This window comes from Saccharomyces cerevisiae, chromosome IV (assembly GCF_000146045.2).
Source record: "Saccharomyces cerevisiae S288C chromosome IV, complete sequence".
NCBI lineage: Eukaryota > Fungi > Ascomycota > Saccharomycetes > Saccharomycetales > Saccharomycetaceae > Saccharomyces > Saccharomyces cerevisiae.
The window spans coordinates 251,483-276,863 of record NC_001136.10 but is presented as its reverse complement, the minus strand read 5'-3'; the positions used below and the strand labels follow the sequence as shown (position 1 = coordinate 276,863).

Below are 25,381 nucleotides of genomic sequence, written 5' to 3'. Positions count from 1 at the left end.
GTATATGTATAAAGATTAATGCTTAATAGCAAGTGCTCAATATCTATTTTCCTTTATCCTTGAAAATTGCCTTAGATCAGTAGTACTGAGTGTTTGTTCTTCATAAGCGAATAGCAGATGTCCTCATTGAACATTTTATAGAATAAAAAGTTACGCGTAATACGAAAAATTGCCTATTACGTTAAGGCATACTTTTACCACACAAAACCAAGATCAACCGTCAAGCAAGAACGCTGCAAAGAAACGCAGATATAAAGGAGAACACCAGATCGAACTGCAACTATGACTGACACAAAACAGCTATTCATTGAAGCCGGACAAAGTCAACTTTTCCACAATTGGGAAAGCTTGTCTCGCAAAGACCAAGAAGAATTGCTTTCAAACCTGGAGCAAATATCTTCCAAGAGGTCCCCTGCAAAACTACTGGAAGACTGTCAAAATGCTATTAAATTCTCACTAGCTAACTCTTCTAAGGATACTGGCGTCGAAATTTCACCATTGCCCCCTACTTCGTACGAGTCGCTTATTGGCAACAGTAAGAAAGAAAATGAATACTGGCGTTTAGGCCTTGAAGCTATTGGCAAGGGTGAAGTCGCAGTGATTTTAATGGCTGGCGGACAAGGTACGCGGTTAGGATCCTCTCAACCAAAGGGCTGTTACGACATTGGATTGCCTTCTAAGAAATCTCTTTTTCAAATTCAAGCTGAAAAGTTGATCAGGTTGCAAGATATGGTAAAGGACAAAAAGGTAGAAATTCCTTGGTATATTATGACATCAGGCCCCACTAGAGCGGCTACTGAGGCATACTTTCAAGAACACAATTATTTTGGCTTGAATAAAGAACAAATTACGTTCTTCAACCAGGGAACCCTGCCTGCCTTTGATTTAACCGGGAAGCATTTCCTAATGAAAGACCCAGTAAACCTATCTCAATCACCAGATGGAAATGGTGGACTCTACCGTGCCATCAAGGAAAACAAGTTGAACGAAGACTTTGATAGGAGAGGAATCAAGCATGTTTACATGTACTGTGTCGATAATGTCCTATCTAAAATCGCAGACCCTGTATTTATTGGTTTTGCCATCAAGCATGGCTTCGAACTGGCCACCAAAGCCGTTAGAAAGAGAGATGCGCATGAATCAGTTGGGTTAATTGCTACTAAAAACGAGAAACCATGTGTCATAGAATATTCTGAAATTTCCAATGAATTGGCTGAAGCAAAGGATAAAGATGGCTTATTAAAACTACGCGCAGGCAACATTGTAAATCATTATTACCTAGTGGATTTACTAAAACGTGATTTGGATCAGTGGTGTGAGAATATGCCATATCACATTGCGAAGAAGAAAATTCCAGCTTATGATAGTGTTACCGGCAAGTACACTAAGCCTACCGAACCAAACGGTATAAAATTAGAGCAATTCATATTTGATGTCTTTGACACTGTACCACTGAACAAGTTTGGGTGCTTAGAAGTAGATAGATGCAAAGAATTTTCACCTTTAAAAAACGGTCCTGGTTCTAAGAACGATAATCCTGAGACCAGCAGACTAGCATATTTGAAACTAGGAACCTCGTGGTTGGAAGATGCAGGCGCTATTGTAAAAGATGGGGTACTAGTCGAAGTTTCCAGCAAATTGAGTTATGCAGGTGAAAATCTATCCCAGTTCAAAGGTAAAGTCTTTGACAGAAGTGGTATAGTATTAGAAAAATAACTGTTTGAGCTACTTATGAAGCACTTTTAACATGTAATTGAAAAGTACTCGTAATTGTGATTCAATATATATAATAAAATATTTCGTACTCTGAAAAATAGCTAAATTACTTGTTTTATGTAATTTCTATTTGGCGGATCCGCTCTGCCAATGGAAAGAGTGGCATCTTCATTGCGCGATGATTAATTGACAATGAAATTAAAGCAAACAGCGATTCTCAAGCTCTGAAATAAGTAGAGTAGAAGAAAGGATAGAAACTTTTTTTTTCATTATGATATCAATAAAAGGAACCGGAAGATTTCTCCTCGATAACTATAGAATTTGGCAGAGGCGTGCATTCAACAGACCAATACAGTTAAGAAAAGGCTATAAAGTTTTAGCCATTGAGACTTCTTGCGATGATACATGCGTTTCAGTTTTGGACAGGTTCTCAAAAAGTGCAGCTCCTAATGTGCTAGCCAATTTGAAAGATACTTTAGATAGTATTGACGAAGGAGGTATTATACCAACAAAGGCTCATATCCATCACCAAGCTCGGATAGGACCCTTAACCGAAAGAGCCCTGATAGAAAGCAATGCGAGAGAAGGAATTGATCTCATATGTGTTACAAGAGGCCCTGGTATGCCTGGTTCATTATCAGGAGGATTAGATTTTGCAAAAGGTTTAGCTGTTGCCTGGAACAAACCACTGATTGGTGTGCATCACATGCTGGGACACTTGCTGATACCAAGAATGGGTACAAATGGAAAAGTGCCTCAATTTCCCTTTGTTAGCCTGCTGGTTAGTGGTGGTCATACTACGTTTGTTTTGTCACGAGCAATTGACGATCACGAAATATTATGTGATACTATCGATATTGCAGTGGGTGACTCATTAGATAAATGTGGCAGAGAGCTTGGATTCAAGGGAACAATGATCGCTAGAGAAATGGAGAAATTTATTAATCAAGATATTAACGACCAAGATTTTGCTTTAAAACTAGAAATGCCCAGTCCGTTAAAAAACAGCGCTAGTAAAAGAAACATGCTTTCGTTTTCGTTTTCAGCATTTATCACAGCATTAAGAACTAATTTGACAAAACTAGGTAAAACAGAAATCCAGGAACTGCCAGAACGCGAAATACGGTCAATTGCATATCAAGTACAGGAATCTGTTTTCGACCATATAATAAATAAACTGAAGCACGTGCTCAAGTCACAACCGGAAAAGTTTAAAAACGTGCGTGAATTTGTATGTTCTGGTGGAGTGAGTAGTAATCAAAGGTTGAGAACAAAATTAGAAACGGAATTGGGGACGTTGAACTCCACAAGCTTTTTTAATTTTTATTATCCTCCTATGGACCTTTGTAGTGACAACTCTATTATGATCGGCTGGGCAGGTATCGAGATATGGGAAAGCTTACGATTAGTTAGTGATTTAGATATATGTCCAATTAGGCAATGGCCATTGAATGACCTATTAAGTGTTGATGGTTGGAGAACGGACCAGCTATGAAAAAAAAAAAAAAAAAAAAAAAACTGTACATATTATATGCAGCGCTCTATCGCTGTTAGTCTAAGAATGGTGAAGTGATGTTGTATTTCTTTATTAGTTTTCGCCAAGTAGGCATGTCCATTTGAAAAATAATGTGATTCTGATGAGCGGCACGACGCCTTTGTCTCTCAATTTCTTTACTTCTTGAATCTGTGTGACTTATGCTTTGTTTTATCTTAATTGTGGGTAAACCTTCTTCATCGTGTTCCATCAATAGTTTTCCCTCTTTGATCAAAAAACTGGTATAGAAAAGATTTTCGATGGATCGCGAGAATGAATTTGGGTCTATAATAAATTTAAAAAGATTAATGGAACCTTCTGGGCCTAATTTTTTTGAAAGCTTTTTGAAACATTTCTTGACCTGTTCAGGGGTAGTTTCTTGCTGTGTGGAGTTTAAAGAATGCTGAGTGATTTTCTCAGCGGTGATCTTTTCACCAACTTGGTCATTATTCCTTCTTCGTTGAGTTAACACTCGTGGCTTCTTTTCTATGGATAAAGGTCCCATTAAATGGTCGGTAATTGGGGCATTTTTACTTATAGTATTGTAGAGAGCACCTATTCTAAACCAATTAAATTGAGAAAACTCATTATAGTGAGAAAACTGCTGTAGATAACTATGCCTCATAGATGTCGCTTTGAAAGAGGAAGTAGCTTTATCTGTATGATTATCATCAGGCGTCCTATCGATATCTCCATCACTTTCCTCTTGCTGGTCTGCTGCGGATTGTTCATCAGCGGCAAGCGTCAAATCATTCCTATTTTCGGCGATATTATTAAGCTTGAAATGCTCTTTTAGCATGTATCTTTTCAAGGAATTTACTATGTTTTCTAAATTGACCATACTCCTCGAATCATCAAACTTCAAATTTCTCACAGAAATTTGAGCCAATTCACTTATACTAACCATTGCTCTAGCATCATGAGCAAACAATCCATTATTCTTTATACCAATAACCTTATTGAATAGGGAATCCACAGCGTTCAGATTGTCCATAGCAACACCTATATCTCCTGTTCTGGTCACCTGAGCTCTGCCTTTGTGCATTTCACTTTCCAGGTCCCTATATCCCTGTAAAACTTTAAATTCTAGCTGGGGGTCACCATCCTTAGAAGATGAGCTCTTTTCATCACTTCTCGACTTCTTTTGTTTTCTTGTTTCTCCGCTACTGTCAGGCTCAGTAACAGTGCTGTTTCTCCTCTTTCTAGATATTACTGTACTAGACATGTCTCTGTCTGTACTCTCTTTTTTTTGCAAAACTCTGATTTCTTGATTGTCTGCTACTAGTATTTATCTCATCTTCTTGATATTATTTCACCTTTTCTGTTAACGCGTTGCGCGTTTCCTTTATCTCTGGTACTTAACAGTATATGGAGTTAAAAGTGTGGGATTGTTTGTCGTCTAAGTAAAACCATGTGTGAGTAATCTGTGAACGATCAAGGATAGTGTAAAATAGCTTAGCAACAATAGTCTTTTAACATGCGGACATAAGGTCACTTTTTGGCACAAGATGATAGTAAATGTTGCACATTATGAGCAGTATTTTAATACATCACTTCGGACGATGCGGCATATCCAGAATTGCAGATTTAGTAAATCACAAGCTCCAGGGAACTGTTGAAACCTCTATTAAAAGACGCAAAGACAACTAAGGAGACATTCAACAGGGCTAGACAAGTCACGGCTTACTGCTAAATAACGTATACAATACGCTATGATGGAAGAATTCTCGTACGATCACGATTTTAACACACATTTTGCTACAGATTTGGATTATTTGCAACATGACCAACAACAACAACAACAGCAACAACATGATCAACAACATAATCAACAGCAACAACCACAACCACAACCAATTCAAACTCAAAACCTGGAGCACGACCACGACCAACATACTAATGATATGAGTGCTTCATCGAATGCATCAGATAGTGGACCTCAAAGGCCCAAGAGGACTCGCGCAAAGGGTGAAGCACTAGATGTGCTAAAGCGTAAATTTGAAATAAATCCAACACCCTCTTTGGTAGAAAGAAAGAAAATATCAGATCTGATAGGAATGCCTGAAAAAAACGTCAGAATTTGGTTTCAGAACAGAAGAGCTAAATTGAGGAAAAAGCAGCATGGAAGTAATAAGGACACAATCCCCTCGTCACAATCCCGTGATATTGCCAACGATTACGATCGTGGGAGTACAGACAACAATTTGGTCACTACAACAAGTACTTCATCCATATTTCACGATGAAGACCTGACTTTTTTCGACCGTATTCCGCTGAACAGCAACAACAACTATTATTTTTTTGACATTTGCTCAATTACTGTGGGAAGTTGGAATAGAATGAAAAGCGGCGCACTGCAAAGAAGGAACTTTCAGTCTATAAAGGAGTTGAGAAACCTATCGCCAATAAAGATTAATAACATAATGTCGAATGCCACAGATTTAATGGTTTTGATATCCAAGAAAAACTCAGAAATAAACTATTTTTTTAGTGCCATGGCAAATAATACTAAAATTCTCTTCAGGATCTTTTTCCCATTAAGTTCAGTCACGAATTGCTCTCTAACTTTAGAAACTGACGACGATATAATAAATAGTAACAACACAAGCGATAAAAACAATAGTAATACTAATAATGATGATGATAACGACGATAACAGTAATGAAGACAATGATAATAGTAGTGAGGATAAGAGGAATGCTAAGGATAACTTTGGAGAATTGAAGCTAACAGTCACCAGATCACCCACTTTTGCTGTTTACTTTTTAAATAATGCTCCTGATGAAGATCCAAATTTGAACAATCAGTGGTCCATATGTGATGATTTCTCAGAAGGTAGACAGGTAAATGACGCATTTGTTGGTGGTTCGAATATTCCTCACACTTTGAAAGGTTTACAGAAATCATTAAGATTCATGAATTCTCTAATTCTAGACTATAAATCATCGAATGAAATATTACCTACGATCAATACAGCGATCCCCACTGCTGCAGTTCCACAACAGAATATTGCCCCTCCCTTTCTGAATACAAATTCAAGTGCAACAGACTCAAATCCAAATACAAATTTAGAAGATTCTCTCTTCTTCGATCATGATCTGTTATCGAGTTCGATAACCAACACCAACAACGGACAAGGCTCTAATAATGGACGTCAAGCTAGCAAGGATGATACGCTCAATTTACTGGATACTACCGTCAACAGCAATAACAATCATAATGCTAATAATGAGGAGAATCATCTAGCGCAAGAACATTTATCCAACGATGCTGATATTGTTGCAAATCCAAATGATCATTTGTTGTCTTTACCGACTGATAGTGAACTCCCAAATACTCCAGATTTTTTGAAGAACACTAACGAACTAACTGACGAGCATAGATGGATATGATGAAAATAATTCTGTTTTTTTTTTTTTGCGATTGCATTTTCAACTCTAAATATTACTCTAACAGTATTTCCTAATTATTTCATAGGTAACATTGTATGACATTTTAATTTTATTGTCCTTATTATTTTACTTACTTAGCTGACTTTTTTGAACATTATCAGATGGGTATATAGATATTTACAAGCTCGCGTTATAGGTGGAGACATGTGTCCTTATATAAATCGCAAAAAGAATCGATCAGACATTTAAAGCCGTGCTTTGTCCAGCAACTTTATGGAATCTTTTCTACTTTCAAGAAAGACATTTATCATTGTTTTCTTGTCTTTATCATTCCCTAGCTTTTTTACGCTTTCTAGGCAATCTCGTGCACCTTTAAAATTCTCTTCTTTCACACAGCAATCGAAAAATCCAAAGAAACATTCCAAGTCCATTATTTCCATACCCGTTTTGAACCATTCTTTCGCCCTTTCATAATTATTGAAATAGTTTAATTCAAGAAATCCTAATGTTTTAAAGCATTCTTTAAATCCAATTGATGCACAATTTTCTAGCAAGGCTTTGGCTTTCATGGGCTCTGAACTCATATATAACCTCGCTAACAGAAAGTACCAACGTGAACTTCTTTCAATTTCCAGCAGTTCTATACAACTCAGCCATGACTTTTCTGCCTTCAAAAAACCATTGACTTGCTTTATTTGGATTTCCCCAAGTTTTCCGTGAACTTCGCCTGCCAATTTGGTACTATTTTCCAATTTCAAGAACTCTTGGTAATATTTCTCAGCCTTATCGTAAGTTTTGTTTTCGAAAAACAGGTCCCCTATTAATTTAACCGTTAAATGATGGTTACGCGCATACAGCTTCTTTATGAATTCATTAGCCGTTTCAATGTCTTTTTCATAACTGGATTTGACGTTTTCCTTTTTATATTCATGTATCACGTTGAAGCTTAGGATGGATATAGCATCGTTGTTGCCAAGTTCGGCAGCAATATTCAATAATTTATCCTCCATAGCTAATAAGTCTTTGTGGACGAATTTGTTCTGCGTCCTTAGAGTTATCAAGACGTTTCGCATCTGCATAATGTCTGAACTCCTTATATAGGGGTATTTCTTCCTCCATGGGATATTCTCTTCATTAGTATTTTGTGATACCTGCAGAAATATCGGGTACATTTCATGGTATGTAAGCCTTGTATCTAACTGGAATAAAATTTTGTTAACCGTACGTTTCTTCGGGAAAATCTCTTGAAACTTTTTGGGTACTGGTGGTGTGGAAACAAACTTACTGACAAACCTCTGCATATTTTAGATCAGATATTTCTTGCTTTTGTTTTCGTTTTCGTCTGCTACTGTTTGTCTCCCCTCATATTGTTGTTGTTAAAATCTAAAAACGAATTCCATAATGATGGAAAAGAGTTAAAATTCAACACCAAAAAACAAGACGCATCAAGAAGTTTATTTGTATATGTTGAGGATACATCTAATGTCAATAACACAGATTCTACAAATTTTATAAAATCATATCAGTTACGTATTTTTATTGAAGACGGGTCACTTGGTGGTGGTAATTCTTTGAAATAATCACTTTCTAAACACTGAACAGCGGTCCACCTCTTTTGTGGGTTCATCGTTAGCATTCCACACATAAAATCTAAGGCGTATTCGCTAGCAGCAATGAACCTTTTCCTCAATTCATCTCTTGAAGGGGGCGGATATATTTGTAACTTGTTATACGTCATAAAGGAAGAAACTTCGGGCCAATCTCTATCTGTAGGTGTCCCTAAGGCCCTGAACGTTACTTCCATTTGATCGACATCATTCTGTCCTGGTAAATAAGGTATCCTTAGCATTAATTCCGCGAATATAACGCCTACTGACCAGATATCAATAGCCGATGTGTAATGTTTAGCTCCAAACAACAATTCTGGCGCTCTATACCATCTTGTTACGACGTTACTTGTCAGTATCTCATGTGGGGCCGGTATCGCCCTTGCTAGACCGAAATCTGCTACTTTTATCTGGCCATCAGGTGAAAATAATAAATTGTTTGGTTTCAGATCCCTGTGCAAAATGAAATTTCTGTGGCAATGATACACGCCCCTCAAAGTCATAAGCATCCATGCCTTAATATCTGCTGGTGTAAACAGTATTGATTTGTCTTTTATTACCACCTCTAGATCAGTTGGTAGGAACTCCAGAACGAGATTTAAATTATCATAAGCCATAAATATGTCTATTAGTTCTATGACGTTCGGATGCTGCATTTCTTGGAGGTACTTAACTTCACGGATAGCTGACATATCTAAACCATCTTTAAATTCGGATGTTTTGATCTCCTTAATAGCAATCTTTCTTCCAGTAGAGTGTTGACAACCCAAGTAAACAACCGCATAAGTACCCTCACCAACTTTCTTTTCTGCGATGAATCATCATTAATCAACGTTAGTATCATTATTGAATGTTAAAAGAAAGACGACAATATATAACCCCCACATACCCTTTGTGTACTCCATATTCACTTTCATATGTTCGCTCTGAGGCCGGGAATATTTTTTTTGATGACTTTTAAGTAACTGTGATTTCACTTGTATTTTTTTTCAATGTGTTTTTTGAATCTACTTGTAATATTCTCTGCACAATGCTTCAAATGAAGCTTCACATCATAACACAAAAAAAATTGTAGGTTCATCCAATGGACGAATCTTTCTTAAGGCTTATGCTTGAAGACCATTTCTATATACCAAAAAATTACAAACTGGCAAGATTGATGTCTTATTGAAACTGAAAATCTTTCAAATTAGAGGGTGATTTTCAATTACAATTGACAACTAAGCCGACTTCCCCTGAAACCGCTTCTGAATTCTTACAAATTTCTCTTGGAGGATTTGTTCAAGGTAGTGTGGTATGTTTTTAGCGTATTAACAGCAAGCGTTGTGTCTGCAAACAAAGAGAAAAAATATCAGTACAAAAAATGCTCACCTGACCTTATTCACCCAAAAACATCGGGGAAACGGTAGTAATATGGAAGCTGGCAGGAGTGCTGATGAAGTGCTATACCACAATCAGTCGTCAGTAAAGTTAGGTGAGTTAGAAAGATACGTTATTACATATGAGCTATACCAGGGTGATAGTATTCCCGCTGATATCACACTGGATTCCCTATGGGTAAAGATCAAAAATACCACAAAGCTATCCTATAAACCAGCCTATCTATTGGGCCCATTTATCTTATATTGTGACGTGCGAGCAAAAGATTACGAAAGCTCGTATAAGATCATATGTTCGGCGGATAAACCAGTATTTCAATCAAACCTACAGGCACAACAAAAGTTTATTGCAGAGTTGTCCTTGCACCACATTAAGCCACGCTATGTATGGATAGTGGATATTGTCAGTCAAATACTATTTAATAAAGAAACTAAGGTAACTTTTGAGATAGTAGTCGGCAATTCAAAGGCCTCTTTGAAAAGAAAAATACGATGTAATGATTCATTGCCTGATAAAGCCTGCAATATTTTACACACAGGATTATCGGTGCATAGACTTACCACCGCAGATATATGGAAAGTACCACGACCCATAGACATGTCGCAAAAATCCCATTTAGTCATTCTCACGCATGGTTTTCAATCAAACGTTTCGGCAGATATGGAATACTTAATGGAAGAAATATACAAGGCTCAAATGAACAATCCAAATGAGCGACTAGTTATTAAGGGATATATGAAGAATGCTTGTGAGACTGAGAAGGGTATTAAGTTTTTGGGTGTTGGATTGGCAAACTACATCATCGACGAGTTATATGATGACTCTGTTGGGAAAATTTCATTTATTGGTCATTCCCTGGGTGGATTAACACAAACTTTTGCTATTTGTTACATAAAGACCAAATATCCATATTTCTTTAAGAAAGTGGAGCCAATCAATTTTATCTCACTGGCGTCACCATTGCTAGGCATTGCTACCAGCACGCCCAATTACGTAAAAATGTCATTGTCGATGGGTATCATTGGTACTACGGGGCAAGAACTGGGTCTTAAGGATGGAAATTATGGTGATAAGCCCCTACTTTACCTGCTATCCGAGGAATCCTTAATCAGTGTGCTTGCTCGATTCAAAAGAAGAACACTTTATGCTAATGCCGTCAACGACGGAATAGTTCCCTTGTACTCCTCTTCTTTACTTTTTTTGGACTACTCTCAATTACTTCAGAAACTGGGAGGTCAAACTACGGCACCTTGTGATCCTCTCTTCCAGCCTGAAGTAAGTCCTATTGGGGAACTTCCAAATCATAGCGATGTTGCTAATGATGATGATGGAATCAATGCATCGTCATGGAACACGTTTTGGAAGAGCAAGGAAAATAACTGCGACAAGAAATCTAAACGCTTGATGAATGCTTCCGTCATCAAATCTATGAAGTCTGTGCTTCTATCACCATGCCCCGACGCAAAGTTCTTCTCAGATCCCGATGCAAGGGTCGCAACAATCATACATGATAAGATCTACACAGAAAAGAATTTACCGCCTCCATCACCAACACTTTATGAAGGAACAGCAGCCAAGGAAGGCGAAACGAGGAAGACGAGAAAAGAGATGGAGGAAATCATAGCACGCCGCTGGCACAAGGGGATGCATTGGAGGAAAGTCGTGGTATTGCTGAAACCAGATGCCCACAATAACATCATCGTAAGAAGAAGGTTTTCCAACGCTTACGGCTGGCCGGTGGTTGACCACCTTGTTACCGCCCATTTCCAAAGAGATGACCCAATCGCCTCACCAATGCAAGATAAACAGTTTGCTGAGGAAGATATAAACATGGCAACCGGAGGGGTGGAACCAAACAAGTTCTACTCATGGCTCACCAAGATCGAGGATCCTAGTGTGTACCATGGTGGAATAGTCTCCACAGCTAGCCAGCTCGCCAGCTCCTGGATTAGCAAGCATTCCTCTGTGACAGATTGACTGTCTATCTTGACGTCATCCCGGGATTGACTTGCAATTTACTATTGTCCACACCTACGAAAGTCCATTTTACTTCGTAGTTCGATAAATGCGCTTACGGGTCTTTTTCGAGCGGGACAACTCTTCAGCTCCTCCCCTAAAACCGAGGCCGAATATCCCTTCTCCATATAAATAAGACACTTTTCACCAGGAAAACAATACTTCAGAAGCTTATTTCTCTTGACAAAAAGAGGGGTAAGATCTTTATAAAACATAAAGCAAATCAAAACATAATAACTACTACAAGTAACATAATGTGCTCAGCAGGCGGTATCAGAAGACCAATCCAGATCGAAGAATTTAAGACGGCGATAAGCGGCATGTCCGACATGGAGTTGGCACAGATTAAAACAGAAATTGAGAACAGTATCAATCATTTGCAGAGGTCTAACGCCCGCTTGGGTAAATACATAGCTAAGTTGGAGGGTGCTGACGACCGTCTTGAAGCTGACGACAGCGACGACTTGGAGAACATTGATTCGGGAGACCTGGCGCTGTACAAGGACTCTGTCAGGGAGAACGAAATTGTGCTAAACAATTACAATGAGAGAGTGGACGCATTGGAGCAAGAAACGGTATATAGAAAGACGGGCCATGGCAAGAGTAAGCACGAGGTAGAGGCAAAGGACAACACCAACAAGGGCCCTGACGTTGACATGGACAATTCAAATGTGGACGTCGTGACACCAAACAGCATATTCATTTAAGAGACGGGATTTAGTTTTACTGCGCATCATTTTCACGTCATACTCTTTGTCTCTCTGTTCTATCTCTTCGTATAAATATTTCAATAACTCCATTTGTCTATTCTATCTACCCGTTCTATCCTTACTACTAGATATCTTAAAGAAATAATAAAATAAGTAAATACAAAAAAAACTCGCTATTAATAATTTATCTCCGAAAGCCCTAGGGTGTGCTTTTCTTCCGTGCCCTAGTCTATTATTTTGAACCCTAGTTGGCGAAATTTTTTTCTAATATTCAGAAAAAAGAAACGTAGAGCTTATATGGTGAAGGAGTACAATGATACTAATAGTCTGTAGACGGCAAAAGGCATTCTTTTTGACTAGCACAACGACAGTTTGAGATTCTGTTGAAATAATCATTTATGTCTCTTTCGGTCGCCGAAAAGTCGTACCTATACGATTCACTAGCAAGCACGCCTTCAATTAGGCCCGATGGAAGACTACCTCATCAATTCAGACCTATAGAAATATTTACTGACTTCCTACCAAGTTCCAATGGATCGTCCAGAATTATAGCTAGTGATGGAAGTGAATGTATCGTGAGCATTAAGTCCAAAGTTGTGGATCATCATGTGGAGAATGAACTACTTCAGGTCGATGTAGATATCGCAGGCCAAAGAGATGACGCGCTGGTAGTAGAGACAATCACTTCTTTACTGAACAAGGTTTTGAAGTCTGGTAGCGGAGTAGATTCCTCAAAGTTGCAATTGACAAAAAAGTACAGCTTCAAAATATTTGTCGATGTTCTGGTCATTTCATCACATTCACACCCAGTTTCTTTAATATCCTTTGCTATTTATTCAGCGTTGAACTCCACATACCTACCGAAACTTATTTCAGCTTTTGACGACTTAGAGGTGGAAGAACTTCCTACGTTTCATGATTACGACATGGTTAAGCTTGACATTAATCCGCCTTTAGTGTTTATATTGGCCGTTGTAGGCAACAATATGCTATTGGACCCTGCAGCCAACGAAAGCGAAGTGGCCAATAATGGCCTAATCATTTCCTGGTCTAATGGTAAGATTACATCACCTATCAGATCAGTAGCATTGAATGATTCAAACGTTAAAAGCTTTAAACCTCATTTGTTGAAGCAAGGTCTTGCAATGGTGGAGAAATACGCCCCCGACGTAGTACGATCACTGGAGAATTTATAAAAATATAGTCACAATTAGATAAAAAGACAAATTAGTTTACATACTAAAAACTTCATGGTTAACAAAAGTGGGAATGAAACCTGATTCTTACATGTGTTGAACTGTATAGGAATGAACGATAACTGCGGTTGCCGTTTGAATATTCATTGATCTGATCACACCAAATTGTTGAATCTCTAAACATAAATCCAATTCGCTTAACAAAGTCCCCGGAATACCGAATGCTTCGGTTCCTAGCAAGATCAATGATTTTTTAGGGAATTGGAAATTGTTGTCTAGCTTCACTGATTTATCCGTTTGCTCTAGCCCAATTAATGTGTACCCTTCCTTCTTTTTCTCTTTCATGAAACTTGCAATCTCATCTAGGGCAACTTCCTCCATGGGCATCCATCTATCAGCAGTCACAGCAACATTTTTAAATTGAGGATGGTTTTTGACTTTGATGTCTTGTACAGTAAGCAGTCCCACACCTAAAACATCACATAACCTACAAATACCTCCCAGGTTTGGCGGCTTATCAACTAATGAAGATACCACAATCAATTCAGAACGTGTAACGACATCATTCGATTTTTTATTGTCCAGATCCAGAACGGTTTCCCAAGCTCCACTTTTTGTTTGCAGTGGAGAAGTGTCACAGGAGATGTTCGCGTTGTTAACAGATTCCGTATTGGTGTCTCTTTTATCAAGCCATAAGGACCTTTCATCGGTACCTATAGGAACAATATCTTTCTCCTGCAAATATTTTTCGAAAACAGACTCAGAAATGTACGGGCAATCATGGTCGGTAACTTTTTTGAGCACACCACCAAACATGTTCGTTAATTTCCTATCACCCTTCAGATCCCATATGTTGGCATCCCCGGCACGATATTGACCAAATATTTGAGTCTTTTTGGCATTGGAATATAAGTTCTCAATGATGTTTCTCAGTGTGTGATCCGATAGGTAGGCTTTGAATGTAGGCCATAATGAAATTATTAGAGAATTAGAAAAATGCCTTACCAGAGGTTTGTTTGAAGCTGCGTTAGGAACTAACGTGCAAATGAATCTGTCTAGTAACTGTGTAAATCCATATTTCTTTTCGTCGTTTCTTAAATCTTTCAACACCATAAAGCATATTTTTTCTGCGCTAACTACAAACACCGGTTTGCTATGATCCTCCAGCAATGAGAAGAGATAATCCTCAGCAAATTTTGGATTGCCAGTTTTATAATAATCAACAACCTTTGAGGAAATGAACCATTCTTTATATACTCTTACTAGTGGTGAACTTTCATCCTCGATACTCTTTAGAATTCTGATCATGCTAGTTTCGCTTAATTTTTTTTCATTGGTGGTTAGTAGTGATAATAATAACAATTGCCACTGCAACAACCTCTGTAACGCTTCGGCACCGTCGGTTCTCTTTATAGCATAAAGTGCGTTTGTTTTTTCAGTAACTTTTTCGATTAATCGAATTTTCAACTGATCATTTGCATATAAAATAGAATCAATAATAGATACTCTAGCCAATATTTCGTCGGGTCCGTACACCTTTTCATAAAGTTCATCGCCTTTTATGTAATAATTGTTCAGTTTGTGGTCAAATAGGCTGGAAATAACAGGTTTGAGCTTGTAAAGGTTGACATCCATTTGCGGCTGTTTGAAAACACCTACTATAATGTTAATCAACCACCAATAGTTGACATCTTCTCTTAACAATTTCCCATAAAACTTCATAAATACTCTGAGTTGTGATCCGAGAAGAGGGAGTAGGCTTCTTCTGGAATAACTCAATGATATAATCGTTTGTGCATGTTCCTCCAACTTCGAGGTCAAAGTATCGATATACTGATTTGATCCAAAGTACAGGATCACAGGATGAAATAATCCCTTAATTAGCATCAAATGCAGATCCCTTTCCTTCAAAACTAATCTTTCACTATTAATACATTCCCATATAAACGAAAATTTCTCAAAAATGAATTTCACTATGAAAATATCATCATCAGAAACAGATGTGGAGCAATGGATGTAGGAATCTATGATAAAGTACAATAATTTACAGACTGCCAGGTTCCCCAGATAATTCCCATTATCTTTGTTAATATTCTCGTCAACTAAGCGTAGTAGTATGTGAAGCTCATCATCATTTCCTTCAGAAGAGTCACGATTTAAGGCGTATGTTTTCAGGAAGGTATTTAAAAGTTCAAAGTAAGAAGAATAAGCGCTGTCCTTCACTTTAAAGCTCTCTCTTGAACACTGATTGGCAGACTTTTTAACCATTTCATATAGGCTCAGAAGGTCATTAAAATTTAGCTCGATTGTATCGAACCTACATTCATAAGTCTTCTGGTAAATTTCAGCAAAGAACTTGAATTTATCAAGCGAAAATTTTTCCATTACCGACTTAAATAAATTATTCACATTGATGGATTTCCATGTAGATATTGTAAAATTTGGGTAAGACAACAAAGCGGTTGCATTTTCATAGGTATAACCGTTCGAAGGTTCGCCTGAAAGTAGCTGAGTTAGAAAAGTAACTGCCTTTGAAGTGTAAACGGGTATATCTTGCTTCGACTTCGCAACTTCAATTAAAAAATCGGGAGTAATATCAATATCCTTGAAATCGAAGATGATAGATGCTAAGAGGTCAAAAATAGTATCCTTTCCGATGTTTGTCGTCAAGTTTTCTTTCGCTTGCAAATCGTCAAAGTGAGAAACGGCAAGATCCCTATAATCTTCAAAAAGAGGCTCAACATATTTGTATGTCCCTCCCTTTAACTTAATGTGTGAAACTAATGTAAACAATAATTCAGATGCGGAGACAGATGGATCAATGTACAGTAAGAACTTCAAGTAAATTGTTTGGATTGTAGTTTCGAGAACCTCTTCTTCGGCTGCAAAATCGTACAATTTCCTGATCAGACTCAAATGGTCAGAGTTGATTGTTTTCTGTTTGTTATTCTGGAAGAAAACTAAGATACCGTAGGACAAGTATATCCTAGAAGGGTCAAAAGAGGTCCCTTTTTCCACCAATAATTTCAAAATTTCAAATAATATATCTGATATGCCTTCTGTTGTTTGGGAAAGTAAGTTATTGACAAATAATGAAAGTTTTTCACCATGGGGACAACTGACACCTTTTACATCAAAATAATGAGCGGACATTGCAGCTGGAAGAAGAGTTTTTGTCAATAATGGCAAGTTTGAAGAGAATGCTGACATATTTGTAATCGAGAACATTAACGTCATCATGTATTTTCTGACACTCTCCATTGATGATTTCAATCCCGTAGAAAGCAAGATAAGGCCCCAACTATGGTGTAAATGCTCGTTATCAAAAATTTTTATTATATCTTGTTTGGCCGCTTGTATTTGATTCAATGATGTGTCCAGAGCAATCATTTCATATAAGGTGGTGAATTTCTTCCAGCTACCCAGCATCTCGATATTTGCTAGATCATTGCATTTATAAAATGTTGTTTGCAATGTTATACCATGAGATGACAGTTTTTGAATTGTTAATTTAAGAATTGAGAGTGCCAATTTTCTGTGTTCGTGCACATCATTATCCAGCTCTGTTTGAATGTGCCTCCAATAAGCATCGGTCTTTATATAAGTAATAAGTTCAGGAGACAACTCTGCTGCTAAAAGGAATCTTAGGAGAAAAGATAAACTGTTCTTTTGCTTCCAAGCTTGTTGGGAGCCTTCAGCGTACAATTGTTTGATAAATGTCCAAATGAGCTTATCAAAGTTACTATCGGTATTGCAGCATTTCGATAAATATTTGATATGCCATCTCATTAACTTGGAGCAGGAATCAGCAATCTCTTCCGAATTACAGCCTAACAATGGAACAATGATAAAATCTAGGCATTTGGACGATATACCATTCTTACATTCGTCAAATAAATATACAACTTCTAAGTAGTGAAGCAGGCTAAGGATATCTAAGTGCAGATTTTCATGCTTGATATTAGCGTTTTGTTCCTCAGCAAAAGAATCGAAAAATGGTTGTACAATCTTTTTTCCAAAGTTGTCATTGAAGAGATGTTTATAGTTTTCGCTAATGATGTCATTTAACCGGTAGCTCATCCACACCTGAAATTTATGCCATACACTGGGTAAACAACATAGTAATTGTGCAGAAGTTCTTAGCGCCTTGTTCATTTCAGCCCTCGAAGAGCGAAACATTTCCCTGGCTTCACCGTCTATACTAGCATACGCAATGACCTGCTCAGTAATTTTTTCAAAGATTGGTGTTTCAATGTTGCTGTCCGTCGTTATATCCAGTGGCGAAGTTTCAATCAACTCCAGCACCTCTTCTAAGCTGTCATTCTGAATCAAGTCTGATATAAGCTTTAGTTGCTCTTCGCGTGGTAAATATTTGCAGATGAGAGCACCTCCAACCATTTTGCTGGTAAAAAAAAGGTATAGAGTTTGTAACGTTCGTTAAACAATTCTTTTCACCGGATTTTAATAAGGCTTGGCTTATTTGCTTACTAGCAATTATATAGTTACAATAGTGCTGTTTCAATCTTGCTCATCGCCATGGTGAAACTTTTCGAAAAACACTTGAATTTTCATTCACGTGATCTACATTCCCTTACCCGACAACTCACCCATTGTGCCCCCTTTAAGATATGGCTATTGAGTAAGCCAATATTTATCGATTTACAGCAAGTCATCTCCAAAATGAAGAGATGACTAGCTCGAATACTGGTGGTGCAATTGAACATACCATCTAGAAAAGTTGTCTTCTACAGCACACAATGTCAGACTTAAATGATGTCCAAGAAAATGCTAAATTGAATTCGGAAACTCGGAATACAGGAAAGGCTGAACCACCTCATGGGACAACTGAGTATGTGGCAGAGGCAGAAATTTCTAAGAATGGAGTTGGATCGCCAAAAAAGAGCCCAAAAAAGGGTAAGGTTGGAAAGGGGGACAATAACAAAGTAGAAACTGAGTTAGTACACACAGCCCTGTTAGAAAAAGACAACCCATTCATGGAGGAGGGGCCAACAGGATTCACAAAATCAGCTTTATTAGAAATACCCGGTATGAGAAGCCATAACCTAAAGAACCCGAATGAAGATTACGAGGATGACTCTGAGGGATTATTGCCTTTAAACCAAGAATCGAATGCAGAAACATGTAGAACAAGTCTTAGTGGAAGTATTAACTCCATGAACGGAGAGACCTCTGCGTCAGAAGAACCTTCTGTAAGTAATAGAAAGAAGTCCGCTAGGATACACATACTTGAAGCGAAAAGAGTTTCCGAAGGTCAAGGAAGAGCCTACATCGCCTATGTTATTCAGTTTGAAAATTCTACCGTTCAGAGACGTTACAGCGATTTCGAGAGTTTGAGAAGTATCTTGATAAGATTGTTTCCTATGACGTTGATACCGCCGATTCCAGAAAAGCAGTCAATAAAGAATTATGGTAAGTCAATAACTGGTTCGAGTTCAAAGTATTTGCTGCCCTCAGAAGGTTCTGGTTCAGTAGATCTATCATTGTCTGTGATACATGCGTCGGTCAATAATAGTGATGAAAAGTTAATACGGCATAGGATAAGAATGCTCACTGAGTTCTTGAACAAACTTTTGACGAACGAAGAAATCACAAAAACATCTATAATTACCGATTTTTTGGATCCTAATAACCATAATTGGCATGAATTTGTTAACAGTTCGTCCACTTTTTCATCTTTACCGAAGAGCATCCTCCAGTGTAATCCACTAGATCCCACTAACACCACTAGAATTCATGCCATGTTACCAATACCGGGCTCCTCGTCACAGTTATTGTTGAATAAGGAGTCCAACGACAAAAAAATGGATAAGGAAAGAAGTAAGTCGTTTACTAATATTGAACAGGATTACAAGCAATATGAGAACTTGTTAGATAACGGGATTTATAAGTATAATAGACGAACCACGAAGACTTATCACGATTTGAAATCGGATTACAATGAAATCGGTGAGGTATTTGCACAGTTTGCCCATGAACAGGCTCAAGTTGGGGAATTGGCCGAACAGCTTTCTTACTTAAGCAATGCCTTTTCGGGGTCCTCGATTTCTTTAGAAAAATTAGTTGGAAGACTATACTACAATATAAATGAGCCTTTAAATGAATCTGTTCATATGGCAACTTCTGCAAGAGAATTGATCAAATACAGAAAATTGAAATACCTGCAAAATGAAATGATTAAAAAGTCTCTGAATTCCAAAAGAGCACAGTTGGAGAAGCTGGAAGCGCAAAACAATGAATATAAGGATGTTGACAAAATAATTGACAACGAAATGTCTAAAAGTCATACTATTAATCTGGAACGCCCTAATAATAATACAGGTAGCGGTGGGAAATCATATGGTGGCAAACTATTCAATGGATTTAACAAATTGGCATCAATGGTAAAAGATTCTGTGAAGTATCAAGAAACAGATCCGCATACCGCAAGTATCAATTTGAAGAAAGAAATTGAACAACTGTCTGAATCATTGGAAGTTACTGAGAATGATTTGGAGGTCATTTCAAAAGTCATCAAAAATGACCAGCTACCTAAATTTTCTAAAGAAAGGGAAGTAGATTTATCAGAAATTTTAAAGCATTATTCCAGATATATGAGAAATTATGCCCGTCAAAATTTAGAAATTTGGAAAGAAGTCAAAAGACATCAAGATTTTGCATAGTATTATGAGCATTTTTTTTTAGCGTTATAGCATACTTGATATATATATATATAAACAACGTGAAGATCAAATAACGTCAAATGTATTAAATAGACTAAAATATTATGCACTTCTCTTCGGATTTATTGCTCGCGGGCTGGTTGACGTTACATGGTCCATTCCACTGAAATGTTTTAAGAGATGCCTATATGGCCAACTCAAAGTTTTGAAAAAGGGAACTAGGTTCACATAATATGGGGCATTTAGTGTTTGCAGATGATTATGCTCCATCGCAGAGATTATCGCTAGTGCCAGTTGGGAAGGTATGATGTCAGGAGCCAATAACTTAGATGGTGTAGGGACATCAATAAACATATTAGTTTTGATTTTTCCCGGGCACACCAGTAGTGTTTTTATTCCAGTTTTATTACATTCCGTGGACAAACTTCTGAAATGCCTGCTCATACACTTGTGAAAACCAATCATTGCTCCTTTTGATGCACCATACGATGTCAGCCTTGCAGGAGTCAGTTCTCCGAGGACTGAAGCAATGTTAATTATAAAGCCTTCCCTATTGTCTATCATATCTTCTGCAAATGTACTGATGATTCGGTAAGCACCTATTAAGTTTATGTCGATCAATTGTTCTACCTCCTTGTTTGTCATATGTTCTAACTTTTTGATGTGAGCAACACCAGCATTATTTATAATTATATTAATGTTGCCATGATCTCTTTCAATAGCTTTTTTCAAATTTTTAATTTCATCTAGACTTGTTATGTCGCATTGATAGTAGAAAATGTTATTATATTCTACCTGAGCAAAAGTAGGAAATGATTGAATATCTGCCACAATAACTTTATTAATTCTTCTGGAAAGTTCCTTTGCAAGTTCAAATCCGAGTCCACTAGAACCACCGGTTATTAGTGCAGTTGCATTTTTAGAAAGGATGGAAGGGTTGTAGCTGGGCAGACTTAGGATGACTGATGGAAAATCCTTGAGGTGTTTTGTAGTTCCACTCGCTCTATTTATTTTATTCTTGCGTACCATAATTAATAATATTTCTTACCCATAAAACTATGTTAAATATGTCACTGAATCTCTATTGAGGTGTCCTTTTGATGATGCGGTTTCAGATATGAGAAATGTTCATTCAAGAAGTGTCACAAATTCTGTTCCTCTGCTGACGCCCGCTACATATTGACGTTCAAAAATATAGAAGAAAAAGGCAGTAAAGCGTTAACATAAGAAAACTAAAGAGCAAGTCTGATTTGGCACTACCACGCTTCCAACAGAAGTAATTGTTGCTTCAAATAAGTTCGCAGCATGTGGATTCAAGTCCACAGATGCGATATTTAGGAGCCCAATCAGATAATATTGATTCCGGGTTATCTCTTGTTTGTGTCGGCACAGGGGATTTAAATTGTGTAATGCTCAAGACAAGTTATTGATGAGAACAAGAGATGGTATATAAAACTGCTCTCTGAGGTATAGCTTTTGTTGAGGTAGGCATACAAGATTTCGGGAATGAGCACTATTAGTACCACAACGGCACCTGAGTTTATCAGAGTAAAGAGAAGAAGGGATGAGGATTCTGTGCAGGCATTATGTATGTGTTGTTATTCTACCGATATAACAAAAATGCGTTTGACTAACTAAGTTCATCTGGGACAATTCAGTAATTGATGAGGGGAAAAGAGTGAAGAAGCAGAAGTTCATATTTAAATTATCAAAGACTGTGAGCTCTGAAAGCTATCAATCCGAGCAAGAGTCTTCTACGCCACTCTTAAAACTGGCTCATGAAGATCATCGACATTTTGTATTGGAACAAAGAAAAAAAAGTCGTAGAGACTCAGATGATGAAAAATCACAACAGCGGCTTGCAGCAGAAGGAAGTACTGTAGATGACGATGGGTTACCGCCAGAGATCAATCAAATGGTGAATGACTATTTAAAGTTGAATAAAGGTGTAGAAAAGACAGAAAGAAAAAAACCAAGTAGGAAATATTTTACTGGGGATTCTGCAAAAATTGCATCACTACCCAGTTTAGATTACGTTTTTGACATCTACCATTTGGAGAAAATTCATGACGATGAGGTTGCTAGATATAACAACGAGAAAAATATAGGGTTTGTGAAAATTATTGAGCATATAGATTTGGCTCTTGATGAAGAAAGTGATCCCAATGAAGCCCGTTCAGACGATGAGGATTCTAATGACGAAAACTATTACCAAAATGATTATCCGGAGGATGAAGATGATGATAGATCTATTCTATTTGGTAGCGAAGGAGAGGATATAGCTGCATTGGGTGAAGAGATTGTTATAGGGGTTAATAAGAGCAGGTTTTCCTCTTGGAATGACGATAAAATTCAGGGATCTAATGGGTACCACGATGTGGAGGAAGAGTACGGGGATCTTTTTAACAGGCTTGGAGGAAAAAGTGATGTCTTGAAATCCATAAATTCCTCGAATTTCATTGACTTGGATGGCCAAGAAGGTGAAATAGAGATAAGTGATAACGAAGATGATTCTGATGAAGGAGATGATATTGAATACCCTAGAAATGAATTTTTTCCGACGGATGTTGATGACCCATTGGCGCATCATAGGGACAGAATTTTTCATCAGCTACAGAAAAAAATTAATAGAAGCTAAATTTGCCGTCAGAAACTGTTCAATGTATGTAAGTAACTGCATCTGTAATTTTATCTTTAGATAGTAGAAAATTCATGTTTAACCGCTTTTTCACTTCATGAACTTTTTTTTCTCCGGTGTGGAAACACAAAGATTCAAAGCAAAACTATAAAAAATCACGTCAATTACTTCTGAAATAGATAGAAGAAATGCATAAAATTATTGCTGTTTACTTAAAATATAAACTTATTCTGCAATACATTAATTGATCAGTTCGAAAGGGTTGCTGTGCGAGCAACGAGATCCAGATACTCTTTTAACTTTCCACTAGATTGGAATAATAAATAAATCTTGTCGTTCTCATTAGCGACCAATGAGGTAAATGCCAGGGCTTCCGAAATAAATTTTGGGATCTTTAACAACTTTGCGGCTTCCACTAACTTTTTATGCAATTCCATCAGTAGAAATGGAGTATATAGGGCTCTAATCTCATACAGGATTTCATAATCTGCCGAATCCGCGAAATTAGAGGAAGTTAAATCTACTAAAAATGTCTTGATCAATTCAAATGTATCCTTTGAAAAACCTTGCAATTTCTCTATTAAAGTAGGAATGTTCGATTCAGAGCTTAACAAGCTAACGGATTTTTGCCATTCTTCATATTCTCTTATGCCCTTTATCAAATGCTCATATTGAGTTATTTCTTCCAAAAACTGATCTTCATTTTCATCCTTTGATATGTTATCGGCTATTTTCTCTAATTCATAATTCTTGCATATTTCTCCAATATTATTTCTCTCCATAAATTGTTCGAGAGCCTTTACGCGGCCATTTAACAAAAATCTCCTCGATAAGGCAATGATAGAGTGGACAGCGTCCACATAAAGCTTCCCTTCAATAAGCCATTCCACGCCATATATTAAGTGCATATCAATGTTGTTTACATCGAAAGATATGGAAATTTCGTTAGATGGTGAATATTCTTGTTCGGTTTCATCGAAAACACGCTGTGTGGTTCTTCTCAAAATATTTGAGGCAGGTAATCTTAGAAAGTTTATTGTCTCAATTTGCTTTTTCCTTACTTGGGGGTCCTCTAAAGAAGACAATATGAAAGAGCATGCCTCTAAGCAGTCTGACTCATTCAGGAAAGTAGCATATATTGGAATATTTTCATAAAGGCCTTGCAATTTCAGAAGACTGATATACGTAGTAATGAGCTTGGACTTATCAACCTCTTCAACAGAACCTGGATTAATTATATCAAGGCAAATGGCTAAATGTGTAACTATCCTCAGAAGATAAGGCTTATCTATAATATCGTTACTAGCTTCGGTTCCCTTGACGACATCAAGCAACATTTCCACGGATGAATGAATAACTGATGGCAAAGAATCTAGTATGACAGATGCCATTAAAACTCTGATTGGATGTTCACTTTCTGAGGGATGCCTTGAAGCCACTCTATTAAGCACCTCTTGTACAGTTAGCGCGTGTGAAGGTAATGGTAAAATCAGTTCATCAGTACCTACTTGATTGTTTTCCAAAAGATAATTTTCAATTTCAGTTTGTAAAATTTGATTTAAGTGTATGTGCAGATCAGACTCCCAATCCGAATATTGCAGAACTTCTTGGTTGGGAATAGCGCCACTCAAATAGCTGTATATCGCCCTTTCATAAGGGTCCAAACCGGCCTGCTGCGAAAGGCTGTAAACTGTTCTTCTCCACAAAGAGTGCTTCTTGATACCTTGCTGGGTATTGAATTCGTTTGCAATTTGCGTATCAATGACAGGGTTTAAGTACTCTTGTATCCCACACAGGATCATACAAATTGAAATATTGTCGGAAAGTTTAGCTTCTTCTAATGCTTCATCAATCGCACCGGCCAAAATTAGTTCGTAAATGTATTTGAAGAAAATATGATCTTCTTCTTTATCTTTAACATCGAGGACATTAGTGTTTTCTCGTAAAGGAAAATCCAAGTCACAGCTTTTCAATCCTCCAGAAGTAATACTATTTAACCATTTTGAAGTTGGTACATTTTTGGGTCTTTCCATCACATATGTATTTTCTTTGAGCCAAACCATCACTATCCATATTTGATAAAGTTGTTTGTTGTCTTGCATTAATTTCTTTTCAAATAAACCCCTCGAGTTATAAGGATGAAGTTCCATTTCATCTAGATCAAGATCAGCGTTCCTGAAAACCAGTAACAGTTCTACTAAATGCCAAAATCTAGCTTCCAGTTCCCAATCCTTAGAAGATATGACGTTACTTTCATCTCCAGAATTAGCCAAATCTAACGCAAGCTGCCCCGCGGCTGAGCGAAACTCTCTTATGATGTTAAACGGGTCAATGGGGTTTTGCTCATTATTTTGTTCAATTTTGAATTCCTTTAAAGTGTCTGAGAACTTTGTGAAGCGTTCTGTTTGATAAGTAGGGGATAATTCCATTTGAAATGGCTATGTATTTTACTTCGAAGTAGCACTCAATTGGTTTTCAGGTTGAATTAGCTGATATACCTCGTTTTCGGACT

The 25,381-nt window shown here is 37.4% G+C and overlaps 14 protein-coding genes across 14 annotated transcripts, besides 2 other annotated features; 8 read left to right on the top strand and 6 right to left on the bottom strand.

Annotated features, from left to right (window-relative positions):
• Nucleotides 1-282: 282 nt before the first annotated feature.
• On the top strand, nt 283-1,716 carry QRI1 (UDP-N-acetylglucosamine diphosphorylase; the record flags this gene model as incomplete). Its single annotated transcript, NM_001180162.1, has 1 exon — nt 283-1,716. One exon carries the CDS (start codon nt 283-285, stop codon nt 1,714-1,716), a length of 1,434 nt encoding a protein of 477 aa, NP_010180.1.
• Nucleotides 1,717-1,987: 271 nt separating this feature from the next.
• Nucleotides 1,988-3,211, top strand: QRI7 (putative N(6)-L-threonylcarbamoyladenine synthase; the record flags this gene model as incomplete). Its single annotated transcript, NM_001180163.1, has 1 exon — nt 1,988-3,211. One exon carries the CDS (start codon nt 1,988-1,990, stop codon nt 3,209-3,211), a length of 1,224 nt encoding a protein of 407 aa, NP_010179.1.
• Nucleotides 3,212-3,266: 55 nt separating this feature from the next.
• On the bottom strand, nt 3,267-4,475 carry NSE4 (Smc5-Smc6 complex subunit NSE4; the record flags this gene model as incomplete). The annotated part of the gene is made up of 1 exon (NM_001180164.1): nt 3,267-4,475. One exon carries the CDS (start codon nt 4,473-4,475, stop codon nt 3,267-3,269), a length of 1,209 nt encoding a protein of 402 aa, NP_010178.1.
• A 487-nt stretch (nt 4,476-4,962) lies between these two features.
• Nucleotides 4,963-6,642, top strand: PHO2 (Pho2p; the record flags this gene model as incomplete). The annotated part of the gene is made up of 1 exon (NM_001180165.1): nt 4,963-6,642. The coding sequence occupies one exon, from the start codon at nt 4,963-4,965 to the stop codon at nt 6,640-6,642; it is 1,680 nt and encodes a 559-aa protein (NP_010177.1).
• Nucleotides 6,643-6,887: 245 nt separating this feature from the next.
• MSS2 (Mss2p) lies at nt 6,888-7,943 on the bottom strand (the record flags this gene model as incomplete). The annotated part of the gene is made up of 1 exon (NM_001180166.1): nt 6,888-7,943. One exon carries the CDS (start codon nt 7,941-7,943, stop codon nt 6,888-6,890), a length of 1,056 nt encoding a protein of 351 aa, NP_010176.1.
• Nucleotides 7,944-8,164: 221 nt separating this feature from the next.
• Nucleotides 8,165-9,166, bottom strand: KIN28 (TFIIH complex serine/threonine-protein kinase subunit KIN28; the record flags this gene model as incomplete). The annotated part of the gene is made up of 2 exons (NM_001180167.1): nt 8,165-9,057; nt 9,139-9,166. The coding sequence occupies 2 exons, from the start codon at nt 9,164-9,166 to the stop codon at nt 8,165-8,167; spliced, it is 921 nt and encodes a 306-aa protein (NP_010175.1).
• A 496-nt stretch (nt 9,167-9,662) lies between these two features.
• YDL109C (putative lipase) lies at nt 9,663-11,606 on the top strand (the record flags this gene model as incomplete). The annotated part of the gene is made up of 1 exon (NM_001180168.1): nt 9,663-11,606. One exon carries the CDS (start codon nt 9,663-9,665, stop codon nt 11,604-11,606), a length of 1,944 nt encoding a protein of 647 aa, NP_010174.1.
• Nucleotides 11,607-11,899: 293 nt separating this feature from the next.
• Nucleotides 11,900-12,352, top strand: TMA17 (Tma17p; the record flags this gene model as incomplete). Its single annotated transcript, NM_001180169.1, has 1 exon — nt 11,900-12,352. One exon carries the CDS (start codon nt 11,900-11,902, stop codon nt 12,350-12,352), a length of 453 nt encoding a protein of 150 aa, NP_010173.1.
• A 401-nt stretch (nt 12,353-12,753) lies between these two features.
• RRP42 (exosome non-catalytic core subunit RRP42) lies at nt 12,754-13,551 on the top strand (the record flags this gene model as incomplete). The annotated part of the gene is made up of 1 exon (NM_001180170.1): nt 12,754-13,551. The coding sequence occupies one exon, from the start codon at nt 12,754-12,756 to the stop codon at nt 13,549-13,551; it is 798 nt and encodes a 265-aa protein (NP_010172.1).
• Nucleotides 13,552-13,638: 87 nt separating this feature from the next.
• TRM3 (tRNA (guanosine(18)-2'-O)-methyltransferase) lies at nt 13,639-17,949 on the bottom strand (the record flags this gene model as incomplete). The annotated part of the gene is made up of 1 exon (NM_001180171.1): nt 13,639-17,949. The coding sequence occupies one exon, from the start codon at nt 17,947-17,949 to the stop codon at nt 13,639-13,641; it is 4,311 nt and encodes a 1,436-aa protein (NP_010171.1).
• Nucleotides 17,950-18,308: 359 nt separating this feature from the next.
• Nucleotides 18,309-20,231, top strand: ATG20 (Atg20p; the record flags this gene model as incomplete). The annotated part of the gene is made up of 1 exon (NM_001180172.1): nt 18,309-20,231. One exon carries the CDS (start codon nt 18,309-18,311, stop codon nt 20,229-20,231), a length of 1,923 nt encoding a protein of 640 aa, NP_010170.1.
• Nucleotides 20,231-20,334: an origin of replication (ARS411; Putative replication origin; identified in multiple array studies, not yet confirmed by plasmid-based assay).
• On the bottom strand, nt 20,334-21,260 carry YDL114W (short-chain dehydrogenase/reductase; the record flags this gene model as incomplete). Its single annotated transcript, NM_001180173.1, has 1 exon — nt 20,334-21,260. The coding sequence occupies one exon, from the start codon at nt 21,258-21,260 to the stop codon at nt 20,334-20,336; it is 927 nt and encodes a 308-aa protein (NP_010169.1).
• A 477-nt stretch (nt 21,261-21,737) lies between these two features.
• Nucleotides 21,738-22,869, top strand: IWR1 (Iwr1p; the record flags this gene model as incomplete). Its single annotated transcript, NM_001180174.1, has 2 exons — nt 21,738-21,819; nt 21,890-22,869. The coding sequence occupies 2 exons, from the start codon at nt 21,738-21,740 to the stop codon at nt 22,867-22,869; spliced, it is 1,062 nt and encodes a 353-aa protein (NP_010168.4).
• Nucleotides 22,825-23,073: an origin of replication (ARS410; Autonomously Replicating Sequence).
• A 44-nt stretch (nt 23,074-23,117) lies between these two features.
• Nucleotides 23,118-25,298, bottom strand: NUP84 (Nup84p; the record flags this gene model as incomplete). The annotated part of the gene is made up of 1 exon (NM_001180175.1): nt 23,118-25,298. The coding sequence occupies one exon, from the start codon at nt 25,296-25,298 to the stop codon at nt 23,118-23,120; it is 2,181 nt and encodes a 726-aa protein (NP_010167.1).
• Between the last annotated feature and the right edge of the window lie 83 nt (nt 25,299-25,381).